Source organism: Schistocerca nitens, chromosome 2 (genome assembly GCF_023898315.1).
Source record: "Schistocerca nitens isolate TAMUIC-IGC-003100 chromosome 2, iqSchNite1.1, whole genome shotgun sequence".
Taxonomy (NCBI): domain Eukaryota; kingdom Metazoa; phylum Arthropoda; class Insecta; order Orthoptera; family Acrididae; genus Schistocerca; species Schistocerca nitens.
The window spans coordinates 551,117,896-551,139,348 of NC_064615.1; the positions used below are offsets into that span (position 1 = coordinate 551,117,896).

At 45.4% G+C, this 21,453-nt stretch overlaps 1 protein-coding gene across 2 annotated transcripts in view; it reads right to left on the reverse strand.

The window, feature by feature from the left end:
- The window catches only part of LOC126236568 (neuropeptide-like 1), a 452,585-nt gene that overhangs the window by 29,613 nt on the left and 401,519 nt on the right, over positions 1–21,453 (reverse strand). The window contains exons 5-7 of one of the 2 annotated variants that reach the window (XM_049945976.1): positions 14,897–15,061; positions 6,179–6,596; positions 1,454–1,592 (exon numbers count right to left, since the gene is read on the reverse strand). In XM_049945976.1, coding sequence (XP_049801933.1) covers positions 1,454–1,592; positions 6,179–6,596; positions 14,897–15,061 — 722 coding nt within the window. The remainder of the gene's footprint in view (positions 1–1,453; positions 1,593–6,178; positions 6,597–14,896; positions 15,062–21,453) is intronic. The other variant, XM_049945977.1, reaches the window with a different exon arrangement.

Below are 21,453 nucleotides of genomic sequence, written 5' to 3' on the forward strand. Positions count from 1 at the left end.
GGGACTGATGACCTCAGATGTTAAGTCCCATAGTTCTCAGAGCCATTTGAACCATTTATACAACATAATTATGGGCAGAGGATCGATGCGAACACAGCATAGCATCAGTACTTCGCATGTTTCAGCCATGTTTAAAATCTTGAATTATGCCGCAACATTAAGCTCCTTATTTAAAACAATGTATTTCTAGCAATTTTGCCCTGTATCGGTCTTTCGGCATCTGTACAAATAACAGAGTTGTCCTACGTCTCGCCACTTCTGAATCAGCCCGTATGTAAACTACGAACTACTGCAGTGGACACAGACAAATCTTTGTATGTCCGTCTTTATACAGGTGTTTGCAGGATATCGGCTGTTCAATACAGAATGTCGAATCAAATCACCTTTCAGCTGTCTAAATTTCCAATTATTATTTTGTTGAGCAACAAGTTTAGGCAGAATGAGATTTTCACTCTGCAGCGGAGTGTGCGCTGATATGAAACTTCCTGGCAGATTAAAACTGTTGCCGGGGCGAGACTCGAACGCAGGACCTTTGCCTTCCGCGGGAAAGTGCTCTACCAACTGAGCCACCCAAGCACGACTCACGCCCCATCCTCACAGCTTTACTTCTGGCAGTACCTCGTCTCCTACCTTCCAAACTTTACAGAAGCTCTCCTGCGAAACTTGCAGAACTAGCACTCCTGAAATAAAGGATATTGTGGAGACATGACTTTGCCACAGTCTGGGGGATGTTTCCAGAATGAAATTTTCACTCTGCAGCGGAGTGTGCGCTGATATGAAACTTCCTGGCAGATTAAAACTGTGTGCCGGGCCGAGTTCGATCTCGGGACCTTTGCCTTCTGGAAGAAGTGCTAGTCTTGCACGGTTCGCAGGAGAGCTTCTGTGGAATATGGAAGGTAGGAGACGAGGTACTGGCGGAAGTAAAGCTGTGAGGATGGGGCGTGAGTCGTGCTTTGGTAGCTCAGTTGGTAGAGCACATGCCCGCGAAAGGCAAAGGTCCGGAGCTAGAGTCTCGGTCCGGCAAACAGTTTTAATCTGCCAGGAAGTTTCAAACCAGTTTAGACGATAGTTTAAGCCATCTTCGGGCCCTCTGACCGACTTGTAGGAAGACTCCCACCTCTGGTCCAGTCAAAATAGGGGGCAGCATTCAGTGATTGGTACCCATAGATTTTTGACACAGCTATCGAAGGGATTACTGTGTCAAAAGTCTACGGATACCAGTCATTGAATGCTGCCCCCTATTTTGACTGGACCAGAGGTCGGAATCTTCCTGCACGTCGGTCAGGGGGCCCGAAGATGGCGTAACATATCACCTAAACTGGTTGCTGGAAGAAGTTTTGATTCGACCTCCACAGATAAACTGTTGGTCATTTTTGGACAAGGATGGCTACTGGGGGAAACTACAAATTGCTATTCGGCCCTGGGCCAAGGGCCGGCGTGCTTTCCCGCTGACCTGGTGGCCCTTTTTCCGGAGCGGGAGCCCGCAGAGCGTCCGCTGCGCGCAGGGGCCGCCCGGAAGGAGGGCAGCCATCCGAGGCGCGCCAGGGCGCCGATGTGCCGCTTGCCGTAGTCCGCCGCCGCCGGGGGCACACCTGCGCAGAACGTCGCCGCCGCCGCTGCCTGTAGCTCGTAGCCGCCACTCCCAGCCAGCCGGGGGCGGAAGGCGAAGGCGGAGGCGCAGGCCACACCGATGCTAGGCGCAGGCGGAGCGGGCAGCCGTGGTGCGGGGTAGGGGTGGGGTGGGGAGAGGCACGGGACAGGGATGCGCCTACACTCAGTCTGCGAGACCGCGTGTGTGGCTTTCGCTACCCGCTATCTGCATTCATCTCGGTGGCTGCACCGGAAGTCATCGCAACTGCTGCGATGTTATATTGCTCTGTACGATACAGTTTTAGCTATCGTCTCGCTGATATTAAGTTGCATAATTAATTTTTGTCGTCTGTTTGCAGGTACATCTCTACAATGCTTGTGCAATTTACAATCTCCGCGCCAGTGTACTGTATTTCGCCGTGAGAGGAGTCAAAACAAAACTTCGCAGTGTATTGGCAAGGTGGGGATGCGCTGTGCTAGTTCCTAATGTCTGCTTTCTCTGGTGCGGAGATTTCAGTGCTTGGCGAGGCTGTAGATATCTGCCTACAAGCAACAAAAATTCATCAAGCAAACTTAATTTTTTTTCGAAGCGATAATTAAAACTTTTTGACTAGCCCTGTTAAATTAAAAAATAAATAAATAAAATGCTATTCCACGTTATTATATAAAGTTTTAAATATGAAACTTTTACTTTGTTCTCTGAAAATATGTTAGTTTATTTTTGAATATTTCGTGGGGTAGTGTTCGTATTGGTGTAGGCGATACAAGTTTTCTTTTAGCATTGAATGTTTGGTGAAAGCCAAAGGCTCTAGGATAGCGGTGATTTATTAGCGTGCGATAATATACGGTAGGTTGGTAAAGAAGTACAAAGACAGTCTTATTTATGAACAAACCAGTCTAGGTCACGTTTCATTTAACTATCATACATTTCAGCCGAATTAGTTTACCTTCAGAGGAAAATAAAAACGTTACTTATACCCTATCAACTAAACAATTGACAATAATATGTCAAAGAAACAACTATAAATTGTATCCAAGCATACTAGACTACGCCAATAGAATCAGTAGTCGAGTATTAGGTGACTTCTTACATATAGGTATTTATTTCTTTTTTTTAAGCTACACATGCGGTGCTGTGGGGCGATCGGTATGGTTGGCAACGGTGAACATATTTCGTACGCCGCGATCGCACTGTAGACACTTATTGTTTTAAGATGACCGGTTTGAGCAGTCTTATGCTGCCGTCATCTGATCCTATGGAACTCGTTATAAAACTGCCTCGTTGCATTTCTTGAAGTCAAAACATAAAAGGCACTCCACACATGTTTTATCTTGATAAAATGCACACAGGTGATAAAATTTGGGCCTTTTGTAAATTCTGTTTTTATCAAGATATGCATACGTGCGGAGTACCTTTTATGCTTTGCATTCGAGTAATGGAACATGGCAATTTTATAACAACGTAGATAAGATTAGATGACGGCAGCATAAGATTGTTGAAACCAGCCATTTTGCAACAATAAGTGTCTACACTGCGATCAAGGGATACGAAGTGTGTTCTTCATTTCGGTTTATTTCCTTCATATATTATTATAAGGAACTTAGATCATAGGGGATAACTAATGTTTTTATACATAATCTAAGCCTGAAGGTGACCTAATACGGCCATGATCCGGTCATAACAGTTAAAGAAAACATGATGTGTACTGTTTTGTGCATGAATACAAGATCACCTTCTTCTTCTACAACACGAGCTGCATTTCTACAATTTACTTTCACGGACGTGTGACGAGGTAGAGAGTGAAATCCACCTTCCTGAATTTCTCTTCAAAGAATTTTCAGTTGTGGACAGTCCTGCCTTTGGGGACAGCTAATTATCTCCTATTCTGTCGGTCATATGTGTACGAATATTCATGAGTGGGGTGTTGATCGGTTTTGGTGTGCTTTTGTTTACTCTCTCTTTTTTTAGCTATCTTTAGAGATGTGTTCTAATTGTTCACTACTTGAATAACGCTTACCATGCATCAGGAGATTTCAACAGAAAAAAATGCTCTCTACGCGTCTACCAAGTCCTTCAGTACTATCCTCTATGTTTCCTGACATTCTTCGTGCACTATTGTCTAAACTCTAGAGTAGTGCACAGGTGATAGCGCAATCCTGGAGCAGTGCTCGTTGACGTGATTTAAGCGATCCTGCATACTTCTCACTTTACGCGCGTTCAGCTTATTACCAGCTGAATGATCCACGCTAAGCAGTGGAAACTTCCACTGGAAAAGTAAAATACTCTACAGAAAAACTCAATACGTATCCTCCTCTACCCCTCAAGTGACGTTAGTGCGCTGTCCTCTACGGCAAGTGTAGTGCGCAGGTAGTGGCGGCGGTGCTCGCTAAGGTGCTGTGAGGAACGAGGTGCAGGCTACGGGTGAGGGTGTGGAGGCTGCACGGGGTGCTCACTAAGTACTGCCTACTTACTGCCACGCCAGCCACGGGGGCGATCGCAACATTCACTACAGGCTAACTACGTTCCAAGTTACAACAACGGAACGAACTAAAGTACATCATCTACCAACTCTTCAAACAACGTGGATCTACGCAACGTATTACATCTAAAGTCTGTTTTCACTCGATTACATGCAAGAATACTCAATAACTCAGAAGTCATTTAGTTAATTGCAACCAGCTTCCACTTCTACTTACCGTACAATTCAGATGCAATATTCTTGGGAAGAACAAGATTTTTTCCAGAGGTATATTAACATTAACACCACTTAAAATTATGCAGATTTCCCGAAACTTGGCTGTACCGAATGGGCACAGCGTTTAGACAAGTTCCCACTTCTCCTCTTCACGTCTGTGAATTCAGCCCGTAGGAAATCCAATGATTTTATACTAAGCTTAAGTCTTTTACGAAGGGTGGTAACATAGTTCACCATTTGCAATTACCGCATCGTTTCAACGTACACCTAACATCTAGAATCCCTTTCGTATGGCCTTACGTAGTTTTTGTTACGAATTCCAGTGCTTTTTTCTGCACTAAAACTGGCTAAATGACTTCTTTATTTTCATGCTAATGACTCAGAATTGTTTCTAAAATTACGGTAATCAGGCAGCTTTCCAACACACAACTTATCTACTCTGGGAACTACAGACTACTGCAGAGGGACGTGACAGGAAATGCCACAGGACAGTGATTATGTTGACATCACATACGTGTATTTGACGTCCTACACTATCTCACTAAACTAGTGTCAAGAAAATATATCAAATATGTGTATAATTCGCGTAATCGTTGTAGTGTTCGGTTGAGCGTCGAATGGATTGTCCTATGAGATGTCGCTGTGCTACCTCCGACGACTGGAAACACGGAAAGTGGAGGAAATTTTATAAATAAACTGCCATGCGTTGAACAAGAGAATTCGTAAGATATCGATAATTTTCTGGAAACTACGGTCTTACGTTAGCTTTGACTTGCAACGTACCGCAAAAAAAAAAAAAAATAAAATAAAATAAAAATAAAAATAAAAAAATAAAAAATAAAAAAGGATTCGTACTTCGTTGTGGCATTTGAAATAAACAGGGAATAAGCGACAATGTAGACACTCCTGAAATTACCGGACAATGTCACTGTATCCAGAATTTTCAAAGTTATGCACGTCTAGTAGCGTCTCACATCAGGAAGCCCTGATGTTTAGTTAGCGCATAAGAATTTCCTTTGAATACTATTTCTAAGAATTTGTTACGAATCCGATCGATATATGGGAACGCCATCCTTGTGTTAAAAGTGCCAATTTCAGAGTAATGAATGAGATATAAGGTGATACAGTAATGGAACGTACATAACTGAGACGGTTCCATGCACACAAAACTCAGTTGCAGTGCCACATCATATTTGAGATACGCTATTACTCTAACACATCCATGCAACTAGAATGCAGTGGACACATATTTTCATGCAAGTTGCTATTTCTACTCTTACCAGGAATTTTCAAGGGGTTCACTTAAGTTTTAGATATTCAGCATCGCTATAAATAATTTTAGTTTACATCGAATATATTTTGTAAATTTTATACTGGAAGGATACAATCTGTTTCAGATTATTGTTAAGAGCGTTTGAATGTTTATATTGTCAATGAAAGCTCTCCGTATTACTCAATGCTTGTCTTATTGTACAGTTTAAAATCTGCTGTTTTAGAGTGAGTAAGAGTGTCACAAGACGCTAATAAGTTGGAGAAATTATTATGACGCACTTTAATAGAAGTTCAGTTTGTTTCTGCAAGGGAGTCTTCTGTATTTCACGTAGTGTTTTTTTTTTTTAATTTTTATTTTGGTTAGTAATACTTTAGTTTGTACGATGTGGAGATGTTGGACTTGCAAGTGTAGTTTTCTGATAGGTGCGCTACTCAGATGCGAGGACAGTGCTCCTGAATTGTGAACTGTGGGCTGTCGAATAAGTAACTGAGAAGCAAGTGCGTGAGTGCTCTTTGGGTAAGGTGGTGGTGAGTGTTTGAAGGGACTGTTAGCGTCTGTGTGTCGTCGAGTAGCGTGGTGAACAGAAAAGGCGAGTGCGTGGCTGAGGGTTCTCACTTACCGAGGAAGCGCTTCTCTGGGGCGCCTAGCACATCTGACATTAGATCCAGCAGGTCCCCGTAGTCAAGGGCGTCATCATTGTTCTGGAGGACGGGCATGGGGAACTCTCCCGGGGCCGGGGCCAGGGACTGTGGGGGTGCGGGGGGTAGCAGGTAGGCCTGGCGCTTGCTGCGCTTGTTGCCGGCGGTGTCCTGCGCGTGCGCGCCGCCCTGCTCCTGCTGCTGCTGCTGGAGGAACGCCTGCCCGTCGCTGCCCGCGGACCTGCTGGTCTTCTTGTGGATGGCCATGCCGCTCTTGGCCAGGGAGCCCACGTGCCGCTTCTCTTCCTCGTGACCCGCGTCCTGCGCGCCGTCGCTGTTCTGGCGGAAGCCGTCGGAACGGCCTTGGCGCAGCACGGACGCCAGGTAGCGTTTATCCACCTGCGGGAAATCAAATACCCATTTTCACACTTTTACGTCGTACATTATTTAATTAACTCCGCAGAAGCCGGTCCCAAGAACAGTTAGAAAAGGAGGACGGCGAATAAATATCACAGCTCATACAGCACATCCTATTCCAATCCTGTCACAGGCCTATCTTACCCCGGCAAAGTCCAGGCCACCAGTGAAAGCAGCCATTGTCGTATACCAGTGATGCTGCAATCAGTGGACAGCTTTTTACACTACTGGCCATTAAAATTGCTACACCGAGAACAACCACCTCTGGCCGTAATAACGGTCTTGATACGCCTGGGCACTGAGTCAAACAGAGCTTGGATGGCGTGTACAGGTACAGCTGCCCACGCAGTTTCAACACGATACCACAGTTCATCAAGAGTAGTGACTGGCGTATTGTGACGAGCCAGTCGCTTGGGCACCATTGACCAGACGTTTTCAATTGGTGATGTGGAGAATGTGCTGGCCAGGGCAGCAGTCGAACATTTTCTGCATCCAGAAAGGTCCGTACAGGACCTGCAACGTGCGGTCATGCATTATCCTGCTGAAATGTAGGGTTTCGGAGGGATCGAATGAAGGGTAGAGCCACGGGTCGTAACACATCTGAAATGTAACGTCCACTGTTCAAAGTGCCGTCAATGCGAACAAGAGGTGACCGAGACGTGTAACCAATGGCACCCCATACCATCAAGCCGGGTGATAGGCCACTATGGCGATGACGAATACACGCTTCCAATGTGCGTTCACTGCGATGTCGCCAAACACGGATGCGACCATCATAATGCTGTAAACAGTACCTGGATTCATCCGAAAAAATGACGTTTTGCCATTCGTGCACCCAGGTTCGACATTGAGTACACCATCGCAGGCGCCTCTGTCTGCGATGCAGCGTCAAGGGCAACCGCAGCCATGGTCTCCGAGCTGATAGTCCATGCTGCTGCAAACGTCGTCGAACTGTTCGTGCAGATGGTTGTTGTCTTGCAAACGTCCCCATCTGTTGACTCAGGGATCGAGACGTGGCTGCACGATCCGTTACAACCATGCGCATAAGTTGCCTGTCATTTCGACTGCTAGTGATACGAGGCCGTTGGGATCCAGCACAGCGTTCCGAATACCCTCCTGAACCCTCCGATTCCATATTCTGCTAACAGTCATTGGATCTCGACCAACGCGAGCAGCAATGATTCGATACGATAAACTGCAATCGCAATAGGCTACAATCCGACCTTTATCAAAGTCGGAAACGTGATGGTACGCATTTATCCTCCTTACACGAGGCATCACAACAACGTTTCACCACGCAAACGTCGGTCAAATGCTGTTTGTGTATGAGAAATCGGTTGGAAACTTTCCTCCTGTCAGCACGTTGTAGGTGTCGCCACCGGCGCCAATCTTGTGTGTATGCTCTGAAAAGCTAATCATTTGCATATTACAACATCTTCTTCCTGTCGGTTAAATTTCGAGTCTGTAGCACGTCATCGTCGTGGTGTAGCAATTTCAATGGCCAGTACTGTATATTGGCATGACTACTAACCAGCTATCCACCAGGATGAATGGCCACTGCCAGACTGTGGCCAAAAACAAAGTAGACCGCCGTCTGGCACAACATGCAGCTGAATATAACATGTTCGATTTCAGTGGATGCTTCACAACCCAGGTCATCTGAATCCTTCCCTCCTCCACCAGATTTTCTGAACTGCACAAATAGGAATTGTTTGAACACATTCTCTGCTCCCGAAATTATCCAGGCCTCAACCTACAGTAACTGACTGTTCCCACATCCTCCACCCAACAGTTTCCGCTCCCTCTGACCAGTCATCTCCTCCCTTTTTGCGTCCCTCGTTCTCATTCTGTGCCACCCTCTGACAATGCACTCGCCTGCCCTTTTCCACTCCCTGCTCCTTCCATTTTCCGCACCTCGTCTTATCCCTCACACTCCACTTATCGACAATGTACCTGGCAGTCTAGTATGCCGCCGTCTAGTCCCTGCAAGCCCCATCAGAGAGCGGTTTTCTCTCCCCTCATCCATATAATGCTATCCCACCCCCTTCCCCGCCCACTCTCACGTTCCAGTCAGAGGTGACGTTGGTAGGCGTCGTATATGCATGAGGTGTGCTTGCTTGAGTCGATGTGTTTTCTTTGCTGAAGAAGGCTTTTGCCGAAAGCTATAAGGTGTAACAGACTTTTCTTTGTGCTCGTCTACAACTCAACAGGTCGTATTTATGGCAAGTAGCAATCTATCTTTTTCCGAACTTCGTTGTTAAAGAAAAAACAAAGATGTACGAGGGAACCCATAAAGATGTAGTCTCGAAAAAATCAAACTGTGGCTGTGAATCTTCTCTATATGCGCCATCTGTTAAAAAAGTGCCGAGACTGATTTTATTCCTGGTGTACATGCGGCGTCATAGCAGTAACTATGGTGGCAGCTGTAAACAACACATGTGCATACCAACAGTCATTTGTGAACAGGCAGTGTGAAGTAATGGACTTGCATACTTATGTCACAGTTTGCAATGGAACAACATCTCAAAATCATGTGTTGAAGACATCCTCCAGAATGTCTTGAAGAAGAGAAAAGTGCGCAACATATCCTGCGCACCTTGACTTCCGAAACAAACACAACGCCTGGGACACCTGCCGCGATTCGATTGAAATGCAAAAAAATGGTCAGTTCTTTTCTGTATCATCATGGGTGATGAGACTTGGTGTTAACAGGATCAATCTACTACAAAACGACAAAGTACAGAAGTTCACTTGAAGGATCAATGCTTTGATGAAATGAAATTCAAGCCAATTTGATACGAGAGTTGAACTATGTTCCAAAGAAGGATTTTTCTGACTGTTTCACGTGATTGTATACTGGGTGATTATGTGAGCTTCTTGCATGTCAACCTTGTACAAGGCAGCAAACGGTTAAGATTTTCGAAGTCCCAGAGCAATCCTATATCGCTTACATTATGGTGATGTCAACACGAGGTGGGCACGAAGAGTGATGGATAGCCCGCATCTCGTGGTCGTGCGGTAGCGTTCTCGCTTCCCACGCCCGGGTTCCCGGGTTCGATTCCCGGCGGGGTCAGGGATTTTCTCTGCCTCGTGATGGCTGGGTGTTGTGTGATGTCGTTAGGTTAGTTAGGTTTAAGTAGTTCTAAGTTCTAGGGGACTGATGACCATAGATGTTAAGTCCCATAGTGCTCAGAGCCATTTGAACCATTTGAACCAGTGATGGATACTACCTACGTCAGTAAATTGATTGATTCTGAACAAGAAAATTTTAAGAATGCGTGCCTCTACGAGGAAAAAGATATTTTAGAAGCGAATCAGGAACTTTTATGGGCTGACTACTTTTCATACGGAGCAGATGACTGAATTATAGCCAACACACAAGAAATACACAGCGCCGCAGAACGCCTGTGTCCTACTGCCTCTCAGCGGAATAAGCAATATAAAGGAACCTCGACCGTCGCTGGGGAGCGTCAGCGAACATTTTGCCTCTAAAAAAAGTTGTTCCCGATGACGTTTGGTGCAAAGACTTTGAAACACCCTGGGTATTGTATAAGGTCATGATTTAAAGAGACTCTTACATCCATCCATTTCTTGCAGTGCAATGCTACATGACATTCAAACCCTACATGGTATTCAAACCTTAGTTCACCACAAACACATATAAAAAAAGTTCTACTAAGGGTGATAAACAGAAGACTTCACGCGAGACCGAAAAGAAATTATTGCAGAGGAACAATATGGATTTAGAAGGCGGAAAGGCAGAAGGGATGCAGTACTGGGCTATGAGAATTATACCTGAGAGATACGTTGAAAGAGGCAGAGAAGGTTCTGCTATTTTCATTGAATTGGAGAAAGCCTTTTTCAGAGTACAGAGGAATAAATTTATGGACATTCAAAATGGGGGAACAGAAGACTGATTAAGAATTGATACCTACAACAAATAATGCGAATACAGAGTGGGAAGGAGATGACAGAGAAAGCACAATTGGAAGGGGTATGAGGGAAAGCTGTTGCCTCTTCCCAATACTGTTTGACATATATTTGGAAAAATTATTCAGAGATATTTGAAAAGAAAATGAGAAGTGTAGGTTGATGGAAGGAGGATAAAATGTATTCGATTATTGGAAGAGAGCGAAATAACTACGAGTGTGACTGGAGTGTTAAAAGAATTAAATAAGACCTGTGAGGAACTGGGAATGAGATTTACAAGTGAAAAGTTACAACTGTAAAGTTAACGCAGGAAGATACATCTGGGAAGCGTAATTAGAGAAAACATGAAATGCAGTAAGGAGGTGAAAACACGTATAGCAACTGCCAAGGAATCATTTAGTAAGAAGTGGAGGTTTTTAGATGGGTGTGTGGGCAGGGAACTGAGAAAGAGACTGCCGAAGTGCTTCATATGCTGTGGAGCTAAGACATGGATGGTGGGGAAAGAGGGAGACAGAATAGAAGCATTTGAGATGTTGAATTGGAGGAGGATGGAGGGGATAAACTCGACAAACAAAGTAAGAAATCAAGATGTGTTGAGAAGAGTATGTGAAGTGAGTGAAATTTTAAAGGCAATCAGGAAGAGGAAACACAACTGGCTTGGGGATTGGATGAGATGAGATTGTTTAATGATGGATGCTGTGGAAGGAACGGTGAATCGAGGATGAAGAAGAGGACGCGGAAGATACTAGAGGGTGGGTAGTACAAATATAGAAAACAGTTATGAGAAAACGAAGAGGGCAGCAAATGACAGGACTAGGTGGAGAGTTACATGTGAAGAAATGGCCTACGGCAGAACACTGAAAACAATGATGATGATGATGGTACGGCCTGTAACCAATTACAACCACTATTCCGCTGCTCCCACTTCTTTTAAGTTATTTGGGGAGCGGCCTATGCGAAGTTAATGTACCATCCCTTGCTGGGACACATGGGCTGCTTTTGCGGCCTTCCATTCACACTGGCTGGCAGTACATACACCTTGCACCCAGGGATCCCTTGAATCTCACTGGCCTCGACCCGCCTCTACGTGTCACTGTTTTAGTTGAATTTACACTGAGATAAAGTGCCTAGAGCTTTCTCCGACCGTTTCCAGACCCCCACATATGTACATTTTGCGACTGACATAAGCCAACAGTTCGATGTAAAACCAACATAAAATATCTCTCCAGACCACGACACCGTCTCCATGGCATTTCAGTTTCAATACAACGTACTCAGGTAAACCTTCTAGACCCTCACACTCCCATTTGAGCTACATATGTTTTACTGTCACTCATAATTCGATGGAATTGTTCAAAAGATCAACGATATTGTTATTTCCGCTCCAATAGGGAGGTATGTTTGAGAGCATCCTCTGTGTGCGAATCGCGTAACTTTTGGCCTGATTGCATTCACGCTTAAACTTTTTATTCGTCTTTGAGATAAATTCTGGGAAGCAGGTCAACATTTATCTAGATGGGTTTTGAGAATGGCCTCAAAGCCACGCTGCAGCCGGTTGGGGTATGAAACCAATGGATAAGAGTCAAGAGTACAAACTCGAATCGAATTATCTAGTTGTATAGTCTGTCCTTGTCCTTAAAAGACGACAAGTTATAACAGCGGTCGGCAAACCGCGGCTTGCGGTCCGGATGCGGCGCGGGCCGGAGTGGCCGAGCGGTTCTAGGCGCTACAGTCTGGAACCGCGAGACCGCTACGGTCGCAGGTTCTAATCCTGCCTCGGGCATGGATGTGTGTGATGTCCTTAGGTTAGTTAGGTTTAAGTAGTTCTATGTTCTAGGGGACTGATGACCTCAGAAGTTAAGTCCCATAGTGCTCAGAGCCATTTGAACCGGATGCGTCTCTTTGGCCCCTTGAGTGTGGCTCTTCTCACGTGCAGGCGCCCAGAAAGATAAAATGTCCGCGTGTATCGTCGAGTAGTATCCTCGCGTCGTGTTGTGCGATGTGTTAACTCTGAGTGCGTGTCTCCGCGGCAGACATTACAAATATCAAAATGCGCATCGCTGCAGTTGGCAATTCCAGCTGCCTCTATGCGATGCGCTTTGCCTTTCCTCCAAGTTTCGCTCACGAGCGACACTTTTATCTCCATTCACTGCCATTCTGCGCATTTAGGGACCACGAAGTTTCAATCGGCCTGTACGCTAGGAGAGGCGCGCGCAATTCATGCACGAGTTGAGTGAGCCACTCAGCAGCAGTTTCATTGTGCAGTGGTTAGTCCCAGCCACGTTTGCAAATCCCGGGCGGACGACAAAAGTACCCACTCGAAGCATAAAGTTACCCATATTTCTCCATTCAATTGCGGATCCCATAAGTATTTTTGTCATCAATGTAAGAACTGTAATTTTCATGTGTTGGTGGCTCTATTATTACAAAATGAAACATTCTTTAAGGTGTTTGACAGGGCTACGAATAAGAAGCAAAGAAAAACGAAAAACGAAAATCGTGAATTCAGAATTGAATGGACAGACACTTTCTTGATTATTCAGAACTGAATGGCCTCCCAAGCTGTATTACTTGTCACAAAATACTGGCTTGTAAAAAGAAATCAAATTTGGAGAGACAGTTTACAAGTAAAAACATGTCGTTAAGTACCCAATATCTTGCCCTTGATGCAAGGTAGAAAGCAGTTGAGAAACTTCAGAAGAATCATGAAAAATCAAGTCCTGCATTTAAATACTGGATGCAGTCTTACAAAAATTAAGTCATTCCAAGTTTTGCGGGTAGTTAATATATTGCTAAGAGGGAAAAACCATATACAGTCAGCAAATGTATACCATGGGACTTTAAAAAGTAAACTGCACTTATGGTCTCACGCTAAGAACATTGTACAACAAGGATGGCACATTATCGGGTAGAATACATGTTCTGGGTTTCCTGCAGACACATTTCTGCTGCAGTACGGATAACACTTGCATCAGAGTGTGCAAGTGAAATTGAGCCACAATCGGTAACGTACTCCAAAGTTGAAGCACGTGAGGCAGTACGTATAAGGTGCACACCGATCACCGGGAAATTCTGGCACCATGTGGGCTAAATGCGATGTCGCGCCCAGACGTAGTGAAATGATGCCAACAATTTCAACAAGGTCGCACAGATGCTGGTGATGATGACCAGGAAGGAAGCTCGACGACATCTACCACAGACGACTGCGCCTAAGTAATAGAGGAACTGATTCGCAATAATGATTCCGTGGTCAGGGGGCGGGTTTCTACCATCGAGAAACTGAAGGTTTGGTAGAATGTTGCGATCGCTGTTCACAGAGACTTGGTATCTGTATCACTTTGAAGTGTAGTGTAGCATTCAAGAAAAGTTATTTGGCTTCCATTAATAATGTGTAAGTCCATTCGTAAAAAGTTGTTTTATAAATGCATCCGTAAATTTTAAGGACAAAGTAACTATTCCAAAAAATATTGAAGAGCTACCATTGTCTGCTAAAGCAGTGAAGATGGGACAGTCAAAATGTCTTCGAATATAACTAACCAGCAAGTCGAATATCTTAAATTGAACTCTTTGGAAAACGTTATATTCCAGTCGATAAAATTATCTCTATTTCAACAGATTGAGCGGAAGGTATGACCGGCGTAAGAACCGGGTTTGTTGCCATTTTGAAAGAAAAAATTAATCATGAAATACGTACCATTGCCTCATTCATCAATAAGCGCTTTGTGAGCAAACATTTCTAGAAGAAATTTGGAAAATTTGGGAATTGGTGATTAAGATTATAAACTCCATTACAGCTAAAGCTCTAGCTAATTTAAATAAATTTTAGTTGAAATGGAGAGCGAGGATATAGATATTCTGCTGCATAACAGGGTACGTTGGTTATCAACAGGAAACTCTTAAAAACGTTTAGCTTCACTATCAACAGAAATTTAAGGAGTTCTCTTTGAGAATGATGTTCACTATCCAGAACTCTGCGTGCGCAAGCGAGTGCGGGCGCGCGCCTGTGTGTGTGTGTGTGTGTGTGTGTGTGTGTGTGTGTGTGTGTGTGCGTGGGCGTGTGCGTGCAACTAAAAATTTCTTGTCCGAACCTATTAAAGCAAACGGAAAAGAGGTGAATGTGGACATGAATCATCGTTGATAATGACATCATATTTGAATATGTGCCTGGTGTAGTACGAAATTCACTATGAATGTATTTTCAATCATTTGTATTGCCAGTATATAAAGAGCAAAAGCAAAGAACGGTTTGGCCGTTAGATATAATCCAGCTGTAAAGAGAGTCTGAAGCGTGATATTTTAGCTGTATAAGTACATAAACAGCAGCGACAAAGCATTAAACGTGTGCGGATCACCTCCTGGTCGTCGTCTGAGGCTCGCTTGCCGGAGGGCAGCATCCAGTTGCGTGCGAGGGCGCCAACGTTCCTTTTGATCTCGCCCGGGCCGTCGTCCTCCTTCTTGGTCAGCGGGTAGGGCAGTCCGTGGCTGCGTACCAGCGATGCCAGGTAGCGCTTCTCAACCTGCCCACAAAGGTACAGCTGTCAGCAAGTTGTCCACGCGCAAGGAATGGCTAGTAGAACTGCGCTGTCCTTAAAACATGTCTCATCAGAATCTGGAGCACTTGTTCTGAGATTTGTGAGCAGGTATTGTGGTCTTGTTCTATCAAAGTGTCTGCGATTTAGTTGTGCCTTGCCTGTGAATTTTGAATTCCTATCAGAAAGTTTTTTTTTTTTTTTTTTTTTTTTTTTTTTTGGACGAAGGAGGAGTGCAAGCTGTCTGACAGCCGTAGTAGGCTAGTGAATGTAAGCAGAGATGAGAGAAGTTGAAGAAAATTACAGAGGGGAAAGCTTAGAGCCAAGAGAAATGGTTCAGCAGTAGACCAACAGCTGATATCACTGACAGAATCATCAGAGATTGGATGACTTGATACGTGAGGACAGACGTGCTGCGTACAGTGAGCTTTCTGAACAACTGTACCTCGTTCACAGCGTCATATGCAAAGTAATGAAAAGCTTGTGGTATCTGAAAGTGCTCCTACAGGTGACACCTGGTTTGAGAGATGGAAGTAGGTTACGATGTGTGTGGAGCGATCGAATACAATAAATACACTCTTTCTCGACCTGGTGACAGGTGACCAGAGTTTGTCGACATGATAACGATATAATTTTCAGTAATTATTGCAAGGCGCTGAAGGAACTTAGAGAAAATATTTAGATGAAGGACCACACAGGAACGTGGAAGCGCTCCAAATTCATCACGAGAATGCGTGGCCGCACACATCTTTGGTAATGATGTCTGTTGACCAGCAATTTAGGCAGGTCAGTAGTTCTCCACACAGGCAGAAAGTGTCATCTCGATCTTGCTCTCTTTGGTCCAATAAAGGACAATCCAAATGAGCAAAAAGTTGATGTCACAAAAGACGTGAAAGTGACTCGAGAGTTGGGTTCAACGGTGACTCAAAGGCTTCAGTTTTAGTGGAAATCATGAAGAGATGTAGCTCTGCACATTTCGACGATAATCACTTGATAAAAAAATAACCAATTCTGCATTAGTTTCGGTACGCCTTCATAGTTTCCGAAAGCCTTATGCAGTTGTCTTTTACCAAGACCCCGAGAACTATATTCTTTCATTGTGACTTCCATCAAATCATATGAACTGAGGAATTTGGATAACTTTTATTTCGTCCGTCCGTCTGAGTTGCTCTGAAATAAAATTTCGGCGCAGTGATTACAGGTTTCGGGCTGACATGTTCTGAAACCACACAACTTGTTATTAATCGTAAATGATTATACACCAGGGTGCCAAAAGGCACAAGTAGCTACTGTATGGAGAGGTATACTGTGGGCAACAAGTACTCTCATTGATATTGCCCTAAGCGTCTGTTGCACCTGACTGACACAACCATCCCGTGGAAGCATATATATATATATATATATATATATATATATATATATATATATATATATATATATATATATATATATATATATATATAGGGTGTTTCAAAAATGACCGGTATATTTGAAACGGCAATAAAAACTAAACGAGCAGCGATAGAAATACACCGTTTGTTGCAATATGCATGGGACAACAGTACATTTTCAGGCAGACAAACTTTCGAAATTACAGTAGTTACAATTTTCAACAACAGATGGCGCTGCGGTCTGGGAAACTCTATAGTACGATATTTTCCACATATCCACCATGCGTAGCAATAATATGGCGTAGTCTCTGAATGAAATTACCCGAAACCTTTGACAACGTGTCTGGCGGAATGGCTTCACATGCAGATGAGATGTACTGCTTCAGCTGTTCAATTGTTTCTGGATTCTGGCGGTACACCTGGTCTTTCAAGTGTCCCCACAGAAAGAAGTCACAGGGGTTCATGTCTGGCGAATAGGGAGGCCAATCCACGCCGCCTCCTGTATGTTTCGGATAGCCCAAAGCAATCACACGATCATCGAAATATTCATTCAGGAAATTAAAGACGTCGGCCGTGCGATGTGGCCGGGCACCATCTTGCATAAACCACGAGGTGTTCGCAGTGTCGTCTAAGGCAGTTTGTACCGCCACAAATTCACGACGAATGTCCAGATAGCGTGATGCAGTAATCGTTTCGGATCTGAAAAATGGGCCAATGATTCCTTTGGAAGAAATGGCGGCCCAGACCAGTACTTTTTGAGGATGCAGGGACGATGGGACTGCAACATGGGGCTTTTCGGTTCCGCATATGCGCCAGTTCTGTTTATTGACGAAGCCGTCCAGGTAAAAATAAGCTTCGTCAGTAAACCAAATGCTGCCCACATGCATATCGCCGTCATCAATCCTGTGCACTATATCGTTAGTGAATGGCTCTCGTGCAGCAATGGTAGCGGCGCTGAGGGGTTGCCGCGTTTGAATTTTGTATGGATAGAGGTGTAAACTCCGGCGCATGAGACGATAAGTGGACGTTGGCGTCATTTGGACCGCAGCTGCAACACGGCGAACGGAAACCCGAGGCCGATGTTGGATCACCTGCTGCACTAGCTGCGCGTTGCCCTCTGTGGTTGCCGTACGCGGTCGCCCTACCTTTCCAGCACGTTCATCCGTCACGTTCCGAGTCCGTTGAAATTTTTCAAACAGATCCTTTATTGTATCGCTTTTCGGTCCTTTGGTTACATTAAACCTCCGTTGAAAACTTCGTCTTGTTGCAACAACACTGTGTTCTAGGCGGTGGAATTCCAACACCAAAAAAATCCTCTGTTCTAAGGAATAAACCATGTTGTCTACAGCACACTTGCACGTTGTGAACAGCACACGCTTACAGCAGAAAGACGACGTACAGAATGGCGCACACACAGACTGCGTTGTCTTCTATATCTTTTACATCACTTGCAGCGCCATCTGTTGTTGAAAATTATAACTACTGTAATTTCGAAAGTTTGTCCGCCTGAAAATGTACTGTTGTCCCAAGCATATTGCAACAAACGGTGTATTTCTATAGCTGCTCGTTTAGTTTTTATTGCCGTTTCAAATATACCGGTCATTTTTGAAACACCCTGTATATATATATACACTCCTGGAAATGGAAAAAAGAACACATTGACACCGGTGTGTCAGACCCACCATACTTGCTCCGGACACTGCGAGAGGGCTGTACAAGCAATGATCACACGCACGGCACAGCGGACACACCAGGAACCGCGGTTTTGGCCGTCGAATGGCGCTAGCTGCGCCGCATTTGTGCACCGCCGCCGTCAGTGTCAGCCAGTTTGCCGTGGCATACGGAGCTCCATCGCAGTCTTTAACACTGGTAGCATGCCGCGACAGCGTGGACGTGAACCGTATGTGCAGTTGACGGACTTTGAGCGAGGGCGTACAGCGGGCATGCGGGAGACCGGGTGGACGTACCGCCGAATTGCTCAACACGTGGGGCGTGAGGTCTCCACAGTACATCGATGTTGTCGCCAGTGGTCGGCGGAAGGTGCACGTGCCCGTCGACCTGGGACCGGACCGCAGCGACGCACGGATGCACGCCAAGACCGTAGGATCCTACGCAGTGCCGTAGGGGACCGCACCGCCACTTCCCAGCAAATTAGGGACACTGTTGCTCCTGGGGTATCGGCGAGGACCATTCGCAACCGTCTCCATGAAGCTGGGCTACGGTCCCGCACACCGTTAGGCCGTCTTCCGCTCACGCCCCAACATCGTGCAGCCCGCCTCCAGTGGTGTCGCGACAGGCGTGAATGGAGGGACGATTGGAGACGTGTCGTCTTCAGCGATGAGAGTCGCTTCTGCCTTGGTGCCAATGATGGTCGTATGCGTGTTTGGCGCCGTGCAGGTGAGTGCCACAATGAGGACTGCATACGACCGAGGCACACAGGGCCAACACTCGGCATCATGGTGTGGGGAGCGATCTCCTACACTGGCCGTACACCACTGGTGATCGTCGAGGGGACACTGAATAGTGCACGGTACATCCAAACCGTCATCGAACCCATCGTTCTACCATTCCTAGACCGGCAAGGGAACTTGCTGTTCCAACAGGACAATGCACGTCCGCATGTATCCCGTGCCACCCAACGTGCTCTAGAAGGTGTAAGTCAACTACCCTGGCCAGCAAGATCTCCGGATCTGTCCCCCATTGAGCATGTTTGGGACTGGATGAAGCGTCGTCTCACGCGGTCTGCACGTCCAGCACGAACGCTGGTCCAACTGAGGCGCCAGGTGGAAATGGCATGGCAAACCGTTCCACAGGACTACATCCAGCATCTCTACGATCGTCTCCATGGGAGAATAGCAGCCTGCATTGCTGCGAAAGGTGGATATACACTGTACTAGTGCCGACATTGTGCATGCTCTGTTGCCTGTGTCTATGTGCCTGTGGTTCTGTCAGTGTGATCATGCGATGTATGTGACCCCAGGAATGTGTCAATAATAAACTCCATTACGGCTACATCTCTTAGTCATTGTTAATTTAAAGAATTTTTAGTTGAAGTGGAGAGCGAGGGTGTAGATATTCTGCTGCATAACAGGGTACGTTGGTTATCTAGTTATTAAAGCGTGTGATAAAGGCTTACGAGAGCATCCAACTTGATAGGCAGTTGGTATCGTAAGGAATGTACTGATATAAACATCGTGACTATGACAGATGCACTAGTCTAGTTACCACAGCTTCAGAATAATGTTCGTATCATGGCGCCATATCACTTGGCTGTTGAGATGGGATCGTCAGGCTGTTAATGGTCGGTTTCCAGCTCGATAAGAGAATGGATGATGTACTGTTGTATCCAGAATGAAATTTTCGCTCTGCAGCGGAGTGTGTGCAGATATGAAACTTCCTGGCAGATTAAATCTGTGTGGCGGACCGAGACTCGAACTCGGGACTTTTGCCTTCCACGGGCAACTGCTCTACCATATGAGCTACCCAAGCACGACTCACGACCCGTCCTCACAGCTCCACTGCCGCCAATACCTCGTCTCCTACCTTTCAAACTTCACAGAAGCTCTCCTGCGAACCTTGCAAAACTAGCACTTCTTCCAGAAGGCAAAGGCCCCGAGTTCGAGTCTCTGTCCGGCACACAGTTTTAATCTGCCAGGAAGTTTCTTGCTGTTGTAAGCTTATCGTAACGCGATATGACTACAAAACAGTGTCGACATAGCCGGGGGCGCCTGGGTACTTTTTCCCTTCAGACCTCCAGATGGTGACCATATCAGTCAGTGACTCACGATGACCAAATAAGCACCATTCAGTTTGTGATGCAGGTGATTGGATTAACGATTGTTGCTGTCCACATCAGGTGGCTGTCCATATGAAAGCACCGAAGCACTGGCGAGTTCCATGTTGATCTCCATAGTTGCTGACAATGACTACCCGAAAAAGTGCCTGTTTCAAAATCAACGTTCCATATTTCTGGACACTTGAATCGCCCCAACATTAGGATTTGGGGCTCCGAAACCCAAAAACACCTTAATGGATCTGTGGTAGCCCGAAGGTTAATGCTTGGGGAGGCCCAATGCACGGTAGGGTGACAGGCCCATTTTTCTTCACAGAGTACACCATAAAGAGACCTTAGACAACATGGTTGTCGAGAAACAGCGATTGCTATAAATTAACTCAGTAGTAAGAAAAGTCTCCTGCCACACCTCGGTAGACATGACGCTACCAGCAGTCGACCATATGGTCACCCTGAAGATGGCCCTGCGATGGGCTGAAACCGGTCGGCACTAAATAAATAAAAAATCGCGATTAAGACTGTTTCCTTAATACTGAGATAAAGGGACCCGCTTAGCTGGACATGGTCGAACAGTTCCTGCTACCACACATCGAAGACCTGCAGCTGTCCATCACCTTCCAGCATGATGTTCTGAATGACGCAGTTCCTGAACGTTGGATGAGTCATAAAGGCCCCATCGCGTAGCTGCCTCGCCTTTCCAGTGTTACGTCATTAGACTTCTTTTTGCGGGTTTACAAGGCTCGCGTGGACACAGCACTAGTCAATGACATCGCTTCCCTTCCTGGCCGAATCAGTAAAGGAAACCCAACTGTTGATGATGCAATGCTGACCCTATATCGAAGAATTCGAATATAGCCTTGATGTTCTACGAGCAACGAGTGGGACAATAGTGAAATTCTGACATGACAGAAAAAGACCTTTGAGAGGTGCTAAACCTTTTACAACAAACTGCGATTCTTTATCTCTGTTTACCATTTATGATTTTTTGAAATGGTGCATGGTGTAACACGTATAAATGTAGATTTTTTTTATACGTGGTGGCTTATTATGTTCACGCATCAGTGTGTTGTTTGTTTTTGCTCTGCGTCCGACAGTCTTCCCACGGACACATCCCATAATTTACTTCCTGAGGTTTTCTGCATGGTCGTAGATGCGCCATTCAGTGTACTACGTCTGTCAGTATAGACTAACCGTTT